Source organism: Botrytis porri, assembly GCF_014898465.1.
Source record: "Botrytis porri strain MUCL 3234 chromosome Unknown BPOR_001, whole genome shotgun sequence".
Lineage (NCBI taxonomy): Eukaryota > Fungi > Ascomycota > Leotiomycetes > Helotiales > Sclerotiniaceae > Botrytis > Botrytis porri.
The window spans coordinates 3,528,141-3,540,593 of record NW_024066075.1 but is presented as its reverse complement, the minus strand read 5'-3'; the positions used below and the strand labels follow the sequence as shown (position 1 = coordinate 3,540,593).

The 12,453-nt window shown below is 42.8% G+C and overlaps 5 protein-coding genes across 5 annotated transcripts; 2 read left to right on the top strand and 3 right to left on the bottom strand.

Moving 5' to 3' along the window:
- Positions 1–62: 62 nt before the first annotated feature.
- EAF01_000961 (uncharacterized protein) lies at positions 63–844 on the top strand (the record flags this gene model as incomplete). Its single annotated transcript, XM_038909211.1, has 3 exons — positions 63–326; positions 377–523; positions 581–844. 3 exons carry the CDS (start codon positions 63–65, stop codon positions 842–844), a joined length of 675 nt encoding a protein of 224 aa, XP_038776117.1.
- Positions 845–1,284: 440 nt separating this feature from the next.
- EAF01_000960 (uncharacterized protein) lies at positions 1,285–2,652 on the bottom strand. The gene is made up of 3 exons (XM_038909210.1): positions 2,425–2,652; positions 2,180–2,365; positions 1,285–2,128 (listed from the first exon to the last, which is right to left on the bottom strand). Exons 1-3 carry the CDS (start codon positions 2,584–2,586, stop codon positions 1,637–1,639), a joined length of 840 nt encoding a protein of 279 aa, XP_038776116.1. The 5' UTR covers positions 2,587–2,652; the 3' UTR covers positions 1,285–1,636.
- A 1,309-nt stretch (positions 2,653–3,961) lies between these two features.
- On the top strand, positions 3,962–5,543 carry EAF01_000959 (uncharacterized protein; the record flags this gene model as incomplete). Its single annotated transcript, XM_038909209.1, has 2 exons — positions 3,962–5,382; positions 5,474–5,543. The coding sequence occupies 2 exons, from the start codon at positions 3,962–3,964 to the stop codon at positions 5,541–5,543; spliced, it is 1,491 nt and encodes a 496-aa protein (XP_038776115.1).
- Positions 5,544–5,872: 329 nt separating this feature from the next.
- Positions 5,873–7,980, bottom strand: EAF01_000958 (uncharacterized protein; the record flags this gene model as incomplete). Its single annotated transcript, XM_038909208.1, has 4 exons — positions 5,873–7,265; positions 7,316–7,425; positions 7,476–7,769; positions 7,822–7,980. 4 exons carry the CDS (start codon positions 7,978–7,980, stop codon positions 5,873–5,875), a joined length of 1,956 nt encoding a protein of 651 aa, XP_038776114.1.
- Positions 7,981–9,760: 1,780 nt separating this feature from the next.
- Positions 9,761–11,018, bottom strand: EAF01_000957 (uncharacterized protein; the record flags this gene model as incomplete). Its single annotated transcript, XM_038909207.1, has 3 exons — positions 9,761–10,734; positions 10,846–10,881; positions 10,940–11,018. The coding sequence occupies 3 exons, from the start codon at positions 11,016–11,018 to the stop codon at positions 9,761–9,763; spliced, it is 1,089 nt and encodes a 362-aa protein (XP_038776113.1).
- Between the last annotated feature and the right edge of the window lie 1,435 nt (positions 11,019–12,453).

Below are 12,453 nucleotides of genomic sequence, written 5' to 3'. Positions count from 1 at the left end.
AGGGAGGCCAGAGCGAAAGAATCAGGGCTGAAAAGTTATTAGCAGACCCCACCAAAAGATTCATGGAGACACCAAAACCAACTGGAATTCGCCTCAGTCAGCAATGGCTCGATAGTGACGCGCAACAGAGAAAGCCACTTAGTCAAATTTGGGTGCAAGTTCGAGCTCGTGATGAACATACTCTCCGTCGTCTAGGGTTTGGCCAAGAAGATATAGATCATGATCTTGCAATTTTATCTGCGGATAGTGATCCAGAACACCTCGCATCAATTGAGAAACGAAATGCTGAAATCCACGCAGAGATGGCAGTCAGGCACGCGAAAAAGGTTGCAGCTTTGAGAATTCTATCGATCAAGAGCAGTGGGGCACTTAAAAGCCAGAGAAACTTGGTGTTCCAACTCGCTCTAAAATCAAGACCAGAAAACTCCCCAACACAGATGATGAAAAGAATTCTGTGGAGATACTTTGTGAACCAACCACAACTCCTGCAACTTCTGCACCTTTACCAACGCCTAAAGTACTTGTTAGTAAGAACTCGTACGCCATATTCTAAACCATGTTCTCGACTCGGAATTTCGAGGAGCGCACTAAGACAGTACCCTGGAACTCCCTCGTTGACGCCATGGCCGACGCTGGATTCATAGCGAGCCAAAGCGCAGGAGGATCAGCCGTTCAATTTGAGCCTGATGCCAGCTCGCCTTGGTTTGGACAGGGCCAGATAGTCTTCCACAAACCCCATCTTGAGCGTGTTGTGGACGCGATTATGTTGGGAGCAATGGGAAAGCGGATGGAGAAATGGCTTGGATGGAGCGATGAGAATTTTGAAGTGGGTAAGAAACAATAGGGTTTGTTGTCTGGATGCGATGCGCACAACCTATTGGTCTACGATGGTTGGTCCGAGTGGGATAATTAGATTCAGCGTAGGTGGTATTGCCTATCCCAATACATTTGGATTGAGTTCATCGTTCGTATTTTATTATAGTCAAATAAATAGAGACACTGAAAGGAATCGGAAGATAGAAAGACATTACCAATCATAATACTACACAATCTACACTTCATTCCTTGAAAGCTTGGTGTAAAAGCCATTCTAAATACCATTACAAATAATCTCATATTTAGAAAGCACAAAACTAATTGCCATAAAATGTAACAACCCAACTCCGTGACTGTATCCCGCCATACACGATCATCTCATGAAATAGATCAGAATGCTTTGAATACCCATCCCAGCGTCTGGTCACTACCATCGGTCACATATTACAATTTCATAAAACGGCAGCTTTTTTTTTTTTCAATCTTTTAGTATTGCTAGATAACTGCAAGTAGAAAAATACAAATGTGCGGTATTGTGCAAGCCATGCTTTGCCCCCAAAAACAAGATAACCCCTAAAACATTTGTGGAAAAAAATGACAACCAGTAGTAAGGCGAGATTTGTCCCAAACAGTGTCTTCATATGCGATGCAGGGTGGTCGACATCCTGACAAAAAAAGACTGTCAGAAATTCTGCCTCTAGTACTGCGTATTCGTTTAACTTTGTATGGTGTCATTATCTGTACTGTACTGAAATGTCGGAAAATAGAATGAAACGTTGTCCTCCCTGAGCCTTCCTTCGTCTGAATTAGATGTACTCAATTATTCAACATCAACAATTGAAATCTCCACATAGATCATCAATCTCCTTCTTAAGCCATTGACCTCGTCCTTTGAGTATTTGTGGAAAACCTGCTGATGAATATGCCGCTCATACTTCTTGACATCTGAATTGTAAACCCAGACAGTCTCCAAGGTAGTAGTAAAAATGTCCTTTGCTTTTCTTCGTTGTGGTTTTCGCATTTTCTCAGTGACTCCTGGGGTATCATATGAGATGAGGTGATCCGGGTCATCAGGGAATTGTCGTGCACGCTCGAACTTCGCTCTGTAAGATGGCGGAAGGTCGTCTCTATTGAAGCTCTTCTCGCAGCTATAGATTTTGAAGCCCGGCAATGCCTTGTGTGTAAATATTTCCCTGGCAACATCCTCAGGCGAACAAGTTCGGAAGAATGCTACTACCCTCTCGGAATCAGTACCAGGGAAACTGACGATCTTACGATTTTGAATGTCTTGAGGAATGTATTGCGGGAAGAGCTATAAATGTCAGCTGCTGTACTAGTGGGATTGTGAAAGTAATGGACAAACGTTGTTGAAGGTCTTGTACATCTCTTCTAGCTTATCACGGGAGGCCGTGTAAACGATCTCTTGTTTCTTGCGCGCAGCGTTCAAGTCGTCAAGAATGGTATTTTCAAAAGCCACCTTCTGAAATTCAGCCCACAAAGCTCTTGAAGCATTTGGGAATTCCTTTTTGAAATTGGCCATGTTATCTTCCTACAAGAGACATGAATTTAGAAATAATATTCTTAAAGCAGGCCAACATTCATACTCACAATCAAAATACGATATTTAACATGAGCTTCCTCCCTCAAAACATCAAGTTCTCTAAGCTTTTCGAAATTTTTGTATCGAGTTGTTGTAAGTGCGTGTATCTTTGACAACAACACTTTCACATCTGGGTTCATATCAACCGTGATTGTCGGATCTTTGTCCATCGTTCTGATTTGATCCTTCTTTACTTCTCCCTCAGGTGGGCTCTCTATTGTGATGCCAGAGAACTAACAAGACTTGAGTTGATGCCTTGAATGGTTTGAGATAAAAGATGATGAAAAGAAAAGTTGGTCTTGTACACAGAATTAAATTCCAGAAGAATTGTATGTTGAAAGAAAACAAGTAAAGGATTTCTTGTAGCAAAGCCCCCTCCTTAAGAATGGTCGTAATACGGGCAGCAGTGAATATGAGTGGGGCAGTTTCAATGAACTTCGGCGATTGTATTGGTGAATATTGAATATTGAATTTTGTTGAGTTGAGTTTTGATTTGTTTTACGCAGCTAGATGAATAGTGTGGAGGGTAATATTGGACATACATACTTGGCGGGACAAAAAACAACAGCAACTTGACTTTAGGGTCACATGGTGCATTGAAACCATGTAAAACGGGTTGGTATTGTCATTTTGACTTTCAATAGATTCGATTGAATCAAAATGAGTGAAAGAGTAACAAAAGCTCAGAGTCGAATAGCTTGTGTAAGCCATGGATTATAAACGTAGAAACATATGTTAAAGAAAAGGAAAGTGCTCGAGTAAATCCCAAATTTCTAGGAGAGCAGGGCCTTGGTATGAATTAAAAAGCATACAGAGTAAATCAAGAGAAATGGGCAAAGAGGAAAACGGAGAAGTGAATAAAAAGAGACTTCTCCCATTTTATTTTCATGTCACTCATCTAAGAGATCTCAGCCAAAAGAGTAGGGTCTCAAACTTTCCAGGATACATCACTTCCCTTTCTCTCCAAACTTGCAGTCAGTTTGATGAAAGCAAACCAGCGTCTAATAGAAGGAAGGGTTGGAAGTTTTGATCAGGAAATAGCAAGATAGAGTCTATGCTAGATCTTGCTCTCTCTATCTCATTTGGAGGTCTTGTCGTCCAAGAGACTGAGCCAAGGACCGAGCAAGAGAATCACATGATAATGATGACAATTCTTATTGTCGAAGAAAGAATGAGTGAGTGTAGAATGGTGAGGTTTGGAATTGATATCGAATGTCACTTCCCAGGCGATTTCGTTACAATCAGTATTCAGCAGACGATTGGTCGCAGTACGAATCTACTAGCCCTTTATCAATGGTAAGATCTTGAAACCGTGAAATATTTATACAGAAAGACCTTCTGCTAAATTCACCAAAACATGACCGATGTGTTGATATGCTCGGGGTAAGATCGTGGGGTTGAAATGAAGTTGATAGCTTCGCCCGGAACGGAATAACAACCCCCCGGAGCCAGATTAATTATTACGCATAGAACAACATTTTTAGACATCCCCGTTAGCAAGCACTCCGACCCTCCATTTGCTTCATACCCGGACAGACATTCGATATGTCGAGCCCTCTCCTACGCACTCTGCGTACATCGCGACCCATTCTCTCCTCACCTGCATCCCGTGTATCCACCAAACGCTTCGTATCAACCAGTACCGAAACATCCCCAGTTCTTACCCGATCGAAGAATCTCCTCGTAGGAACCTCGATAGCTCTCGGTCTCGGCTTTGGATACCTATATATTACCGACACCCGAGCCAGCGTTCACCAATGGCTTGTGGTTCCCGCATTGCGCGCCATATATCCCGATGCCGAAGAGGCTCATCATGTCGGAACCAAAGCTCTCAAAACGCTCTACTCATTCGGACTCCATCCTCGCGATCGAAGCTTCAGAAACGGTAATACGGATAAGACAGATTTGAGCGTGGAGGTCTGGGGACAGAAATTACAAAATCCAATTGGGACATCTGCGGGGCTTGACAAATTGGCAGAGGTGCCAGATGCTTTGTTTGCTATGGGCCCTGCGATTGTCGAGGTTGGCGGATGCACACCACTTGCTCAGGATGGAAACCCAAAACCTAGAGTTTTCCGTATACCGAGTCAGAAAGCTTTGATCAACCGCTATGGACTTAATTCAAAGGGCGCAGATGATATGGCTATGCGATTGAGGGAACGGGTTCGTTTATATGCATATCAAAATGGATTGGGTGTAGGTGAAGATGCTGAGAAGATGGTTTTGAATGGAGAAGCTGGTGTTCCTCCAGGAAGTTTGTTGGACGGGAAATTATTGGCGGTACAAGTTGCCAAGAATAAGAATACTAATGGTGATGACATTGAGGCCGTCAAAAGAGACTACGTTCACTGTGTTGAGAGATTGGCTCGATATGCCGATATTTTGGTAGTCAATGTTAGCAGCCCAAACACCCCTGGTTTGAGGACATTACAGAAAGTTGAACCATTATCCCGAATCTTAGAAGGAGTAGTCGGGGCCGCCAAATCCGTAGATCGAAAAACAAAGCCTAGAGTCATGGTCAAGGTATCACCCGATGAAGATCAAGACGAGCAAATCGAGGGCATCGTTGAAGCCGTATGGAGAAGTGGTGTTGACGGTATAATTGTGGGTAATACCACAAATCGAAGAGACAAGCTCATCCCAGACGACATCAGAATTTCCGCCAGAGAAATCAGGGTTCTTGAGGAACAAGGAGGATTTTCTGGACCACCAATGTTCGAGAGAACATTATCTTTAGTCAAGAGATATAGAGCTCTACTCGACCGAGGACCACCACAACAAGATACCACTAATGGATCAAACGAGGATGGTCTTGTCTCCACTATCGCCGAAAAGGCAAAATCACTCACGGGCAACAAAGCAAATGATCAGAAAGTAATTTTCGCTACTGGTGGCATTACGAATGGAAAACAAGCACTAGAAGTTTTGAATGCAGGTGCGAATGTCGCCCAAGTCTACACAGCATTGTAAGTCTCCCACCCCATTTCAACTATCACCCCCATATGAAATAAAACAAGAGGGCAAATATCTCACAATGTATACTAATCTATCCAATAGGGTCTATGGAGGTGTCGGCACAATAACTCGTATAAAAACTGAGATGAGCAACGAGATTTCAAAAAAGTAAATAGAGTTAATAAAATAGTAATATACCCAAAATTGTACATATTGTTCAAGCGACTAAATTCAACGAAACTAAGGTACTAATAATCTGTAAATAAAGTGTTCTTTTATTTGGATGTTCGCGTCACATATCTCGTTAGGTATAGGCACAAATTCAGTACATGTTTGGAATTAAGTCATTTCATAGTCTCGATACGGGGTATATAATATTTGATTTATGAAAGAGTAAAACAAAGCCGCTCAAACGCCAATGCCCTTGATTTTCCCAATGAGACTTATCCAAGTCCGATTTGAACATATTCCAGCCAAATTAATACACTGTTTAACTCAAGTTCAGACGACTTCCATTGCTTCCAGACAAGACAACGCCTTCATGCCCTCGGCCTCGAATGCTGCTACCATTCGCTCACATTCGTCAAGAAGCTTTCCTTGAGCAACCGTTGCTGTATGGTAAATCCATTGCTCCACAGACATTTGGCTCTCCGCTTTTGTTAAATTGCCTGTTTTGAGATTCGACATTGCTTCCAAGAAATGCTCATGCTCTTCTTCACCGAAGAACATCTCAGCATCTACGGGTTCCCATTGCTTGGTAGTTTTGGGTGCCAAAGAACCTTGATTTGGAGGAGTGTTAGGTCTTTCAGGGAACTGGTTTTCCGCATCGGAAGATTGATGTTCTGTGTCTGAAAATTGGTTGTCCGCGACTGAAGAATGGGGTGGCGACAAGGGGGGAGGAGATCCAGGTGGAGATTCTAGTGGAGATCCTTCCATCCAAAGCAAATCCGAAGCTTCTGCCTGGTTCTGTAAGTCTGTAAAGGTTGGTGCTCGTAGTGGTGCAGCGGATGCTTGAGGAATAACAACTTGTGCTGTGCTAGCCCTTGTAGTACGTTTCTTAGGTTGGGGATTTGGAAGGTCAGGTTGAGACATCTCGTCGTCACTCTTCCTCTTTCTCCCACGAGTAGAAGATTCTACTGGGGCTTTAGGTGCCTCAATTGGTTCGACCTTCTTAGCCGTAGCCTTGCGACCTTTGAGTGCAGATGTCTTCACTTTTGTTGCGGCTGTAGACATGATACTGTTTCCCTCTGCATCATTTGCATCATCTGTATCACTAGCAACGTCAATGGCGGGCTTTGTAGATGCTTGAGCTAAGGCGGCCTTTTTGGCCGGGGCCTTTCGACCTTTGGGTGCAGATGTCTTCGCTTTCGTAGTTGCTGTAGACATGATACTGTCTCCCTCTTCGGCAGCTACATTGCTGACAACGTCAATAGCTGGCTGTGTAGATGATTGAGCTGGGGCGGCCTTTTTGGCCGAGCCTTTTCGACCTTTGGGCCCAGATGCTTTGCCTTTTGTTGTGGCTGTAGACATGATGCTATCCCCCTCAGCACCATCTGCATCGCTAACAACCCCTGCATCACTAGCTACATCTGCATCACTAGCTACATCAATAGCGGGTTGTGTAGATAACCGAGCTGGAGCTGCCTTTTTAGCCGGTGCCTTTCGACCCTTAGGTCCAGATGCTTTGCCTTTTGTCGTGGCTGTAGACATGATGCTATCCCCCTCTTCAACATCTGCATCGCTAGCAATATTTACAGCGGATAGTGTAGATAAACGTGAAGCTTTCGATGTTCTGCCTCTCTTGGTAGTCGATTTTTTTAAGGCAAGTTCTGAGTTATGCTCGTCGATAAGTATGAAAAAAGGGCATTCGGGTGATCGATTGAAATGTTCATCTCTGTGAGAGAAGTTAGCTTCTGTAGTCATTGGAGAGATTCCCAAACATACAATGGTTTGTCGGATGGCTCCCATCCATCTAATGCTAAAGAACAATAAGTACAAGTAGCCATATCATTTGATTCTGCAGTTGGAGTATATTTCCACCCAGCGTTAACCAACTGTTACCTCGTCAGTATAAATGTTGTCATGAGTAACAGGCAGTCCATACTTGTTTAGTCTTGCACTTCCAACCCCTCTTTGCTTCGTGCGGCCATCTTCCTGCAAATGTCGCAGTTCTAGCCTCGACCATTCTCATACTAGCAGGAAATTCCCGGCTCAATTCTTCATCTTGTGCCTCGATCGAGGCAACAATCGCCCATCCACAATTTGGTGAATGCTTTAAATGTTCTTTCAATGGATCATCACCTTCCTCCCAGGCATCAATAGATCTATGGCAGAGAAAACAAGCGCAATTGTCAGGATTGGCTTGCGAAGGATAGTAAAAGAAACCTGCTTTTGCAAGCTTTGCGCAAGGTCAGCGAGCGATAAGTAAACAAAGATAGAATACTTCATACTTCTTCTGGTAGCAAAGATTTGTGTGGCCATTTAAGACTTTTTGGAGCCTTTGACCCGGTAGTAGACGTCCTACGACCAGTAAGGGGTTGTGCATTACGGTAAGATGCCACTCGACTTTCGAAAGTAATGTAGCCCGGGGCAACATCGTGAACAGCCATTGTAGCAACACGCGTCGCGTCGACAGATCCTTTTGGATATTGCAATGCAGAAATTTTGCAATGCCAAATATGTTTCGATGTAATGAGCTTGAGCAGAAGTTTATCAGCAGTGGTAATTGACGCGTTGTGTTATATGAAGCTTCACGAATTGTTTATTGTCGTGGGGAGAAAAGGTTGGATTCGTTGATATGTTTATTGAATATATTCTGCCATTTAGAATAAAGGCGGTGTAGATCGTCAACCACTTCAAAAACCTTTCTTGAACGTTGTGACATAGCTTAGCAGTCAACCTATCACAGAAAACACCAAAAACTTTATTTTGTCTACCATAAATGTTCACCTATTTAGATTCTAGATACCTTACTCAAAGATGGAGTACACAATCTTAATTGTCTAATCTATCATGTCCCAGGTACATGGCCGCTCCCTCATCTGGAGATTGTATCAAGAAGATCACTGATTCTACGAGTAGGAGGTTATATACGCGTGCTTGCCTCTTCATTTCAGATCTTTATCACAGAGTAGATCAGCTAGTTCTATTCCATTCCTAGATCTACTTTCTTAAGTTCCTAATTAAGCGCATGGACATTCTCAAGGCTCTGCTTCAAGTTAGCCCAAGAACTCGGCTGTGGTTTGCCTATGATAATGATATTAAGAATGTCTCTACCAACGGCCATGTTCTCTTTTTACCTCCAAATTATAATGTTATAAGATGAGGAAGAACTCACAAAGCGGATGGTATAGTTAGTACCAGACTATAAAGGGTAGTTCATATAATACAGCATGTCAGTGATGTTGCATTCATATATACACCATCTTCTCATATCCAACCAGCATTAACCCGTCATTTTTGTGATCCTCAAACCCAAGCCTTCACTTGTGTTCTGAAGGAAACGATACCATGTATTGTTCTCCCGACTACCAAACACTTTCTCGTCTATGTATATACCTGTCAAAACTTCGTACCAAATCATCACAAAAAGTATCTCCATTGAAATGAAGTATCAAATACACACGTTTCTCTTCCTCATTCGCTGTCCCCGAAGGAATTCCGAAGTCGTTTTCCCTGCCTTACTATAGCGTCTATGTTCTCTAGAGCATCGGGTTGTTAAGAAGCTATCTATCGGGGAAGAGTTGTTTCGTGAAATGAGAATTCAGTAATAAGCACGAGTCCTTCTCATGCTTGCAACATAATATACTTTGACCGAAGATACATATTTTGTTACATTTCATCCTTTAAAACTGGGATCAGCTAGAAAGTCCCAATGTCATCCACTCAATAGGTTCTAGCATTCGAACTTTTAGAGAGAACTGACTAGTCTCCCCAATGAAGGGCGTCAAAGTTATTTTTCTCCAAGTTTGGGGCCGAAGACTAGAGGTTTATAAACGCAAGGCAGTTTTTAACAATCAGATATTAACCAATGTTACAGATGAAGTTGAGAAGCATCTGGCGAAAGTATAGTTCATTAAGTAACTATTGCCCTTGGGAAATATCATCGACTGAAATTCAACGCATTCCGAATATCTCCGCATCCCAGTCTCCCAGTCTCCCGGCCACTTTGAAGTCCCCATGTGATTTGAACAAATCAAGAAAGTCATCGCACCCCAAATATCTTCATGCCTTCATGTACTGATATCTCAAATAATTGAGCAGAATAAATATCATCGCTTCTCAGAAAGACTGTGTGTGAGTGAACGAATTCCCAGCGTAACCTCGCAAAAGCTAAAAAGATAATTTCATACTCAACGACCATTGCATCCCCTAAGCATCGCAATTACTTCAGTTCTTATAGAACAATTCTTTGGCCTTTTCCAAGCCTTTCTTTAATCCAGACATACCCTGGTCATTATCACCATATCCACCGGAGCTTGTCTGGTCGTTGTCACCATAGTCTTCCTCTCCACAACCAGACTTGTTGGCCTTATAACCACTAGAAGTTTGACTGTTACCACCACCATAGCCTCCAGAAATGGTATTATCATCATTTTCACCCAAACCTTGAGAATCACTCTTGTCTCCACCATATCCACCTGAGACATCACGATCACCAGTAACATCATCACCATAACCAGAAGAGCTAGCGACTCCTCCAAATCCACCAATCTTGTCGTTATTATGTGACTCACTTCTGGCGCCCGTGGTAGAGCCAAATGTATCATCTGAGGAAGTGACATCATCGTTGTAGCTGCTGCTTGTATCATCTTTTTGGGTGCTGCTGTATGTATCATCCGATGTCGTATTGTCTCTCTCAGTGCTACCATACGTATCTCCGGATGAGACGTTGTCGTCACCTAAGCCGCTTCTTGTATTGTCGTTTCCGGAACTGCCATGTTGATCATCAGATGATGTATTGTCTCTTCCAGTGCTACCGTATGTATCCTCTGATGAGATGTCGTCACCCAAGCCACTTCTTGCAACGTTTCTTCCGGTGCTGCCATACGCATCTCCAGATGAGATATTGTCTTGACCATACCCACTTGTCGTATCATCTTTTCTGGTACTACCATAAGCATCGCCAGACGAGACACCATCTCCATTCAAGCCACCACTCGTCTTATCCTTCCAAGTACTACCATAGCTATCACCAGATACTGTATTATCCTGACCAAAGCCACTGCTCGTGTCATCCTTCCTGGTACTACCATAGCCAGTCTCTCTAGTGTTGCCATAAGCATCACCCGACTCATTATCATTACCATTATCATCACCACCTAGACCACTGCTCGTGTTATCTCTTCCTGTACTGCCATATCCTGCGTTTTCCAAATTAGCTTTGCATTATGGCAGGTACCCTGCTACAACTCCAAAGTTTTATCAAACAGAAAGTGAAGAAGAAAAAGCGAGAGAGTAAAGAAGATACATACCACGAGACTGAGTACCATCATCTCTACCTCCATAACCTATCACAAATCAGTACGTGAAAGTGAAGCTCAAGAAATAGATAATAAAAAATCATACCACTCTCCTGTTTCTCACCGTAGGTATCAGATTTTCCGCCGTAACTGTCGGATTGCTCTTCGTTTCCGTGGTCGGACATAATTGTTTGCTTGTATACGAGTTGATTTGGTAATGGGATTGAAACTTGAAGGGTTGGGATTGTGTAGATGGAGATGGGCGAGGAGTTGTTGATCTTGTAAGAAGTTGTAGAAGGTTGTTAGAAGTTGGAAGAGGTCGCGAGAGGTTGTAGATAGGAAGATGTTACCCAGAGTAAAATCGATCATTTATCGGAATCTCTAAAATAAATCCAGAGCGGGGTAATATAATTTAAAATCCAACTCACAACTTTAGAAGGAGCAACGAGGGGCAGTGACGTAGTTTCTACGTCCATCGAAATTTGTTGTCAAATGTTACATACATGTATACAGATACCGTCTCACCACACAACTCTCCGAGAAGTTCCAGTATCACAAGTAACAGGATCGCCTGATTAACCTCTCATTGCGAAGTTTTGTATTGGTATTAGTAAAACAACTCCTGATTCATGTCTATCTATTTAGTATTCATTATTAACATAGCCATAATCAAATATATTCACAATTACAATCATAAACACAACCTCCCTCCCTTCCATCAGAAGACTCACAGTCCTACCTGAGAAGGATCGCAGCCTATCCCCTCCCATCTCATACCATCCGAGTACCCCTCTTTCTACTCCTCTTCTTTCCTAATCTAACTTGTTGTACCTCTAGGCTTGTTCCATCCTACTTTCTCATCCTACCTCGAGATCTATCTCAGCCCGTCTACCCCTCGAACAGATTATCCCTCACCTCTCACCCCTCACCCAAATTCATTTCGCCTTAATATCACCATCTCACCATACTACAATATCACAATACTACTATGCCACTATATCACAAAGTCCACCATCCCACCCCGATACCACCATATCACAATCCCATAATCTAAAACAAAGTCAAACCCCATCCCACTCCACCTGATATACATATATACATATACAGACACACACATATACGCACACGCTCACACAACCCCCAGCATCTCCAACTCCCCAATCTTAAACCTTCCATCTCAAACCTTCAATACATACTCAGCAGAACAAGGATTATCACCCTCAACCTCCCCCTCACACTCACCCTCACACAAAACACACAGCAACCAAATCACTAACCCCCAATTCCAGATCCCCATCCCACATTCCAATCCTCCATCCCCATCCCCATCCCCATCCCACCAATCAACTCACCAGAAAGCTTATTATCCATAAACCACGAACCTATCATGTCATATCCTATCCCATCATATCAATCCTCACTGTTTTCTCAAATGCAAAGCTGAAGCTGAAAACATCCCTCCCTAAACTAAACTTAAATAAAGCTTGATAGTATTCTCTTCCCAACATCCCCACCCTCCCATTTTAAAAGAAGAAATTGTAATATATATCATGAAGAAAGACGACTGTGATATAACATGTAAATAGCATCCATCCATCCATCCATCCATCATCAACCAGT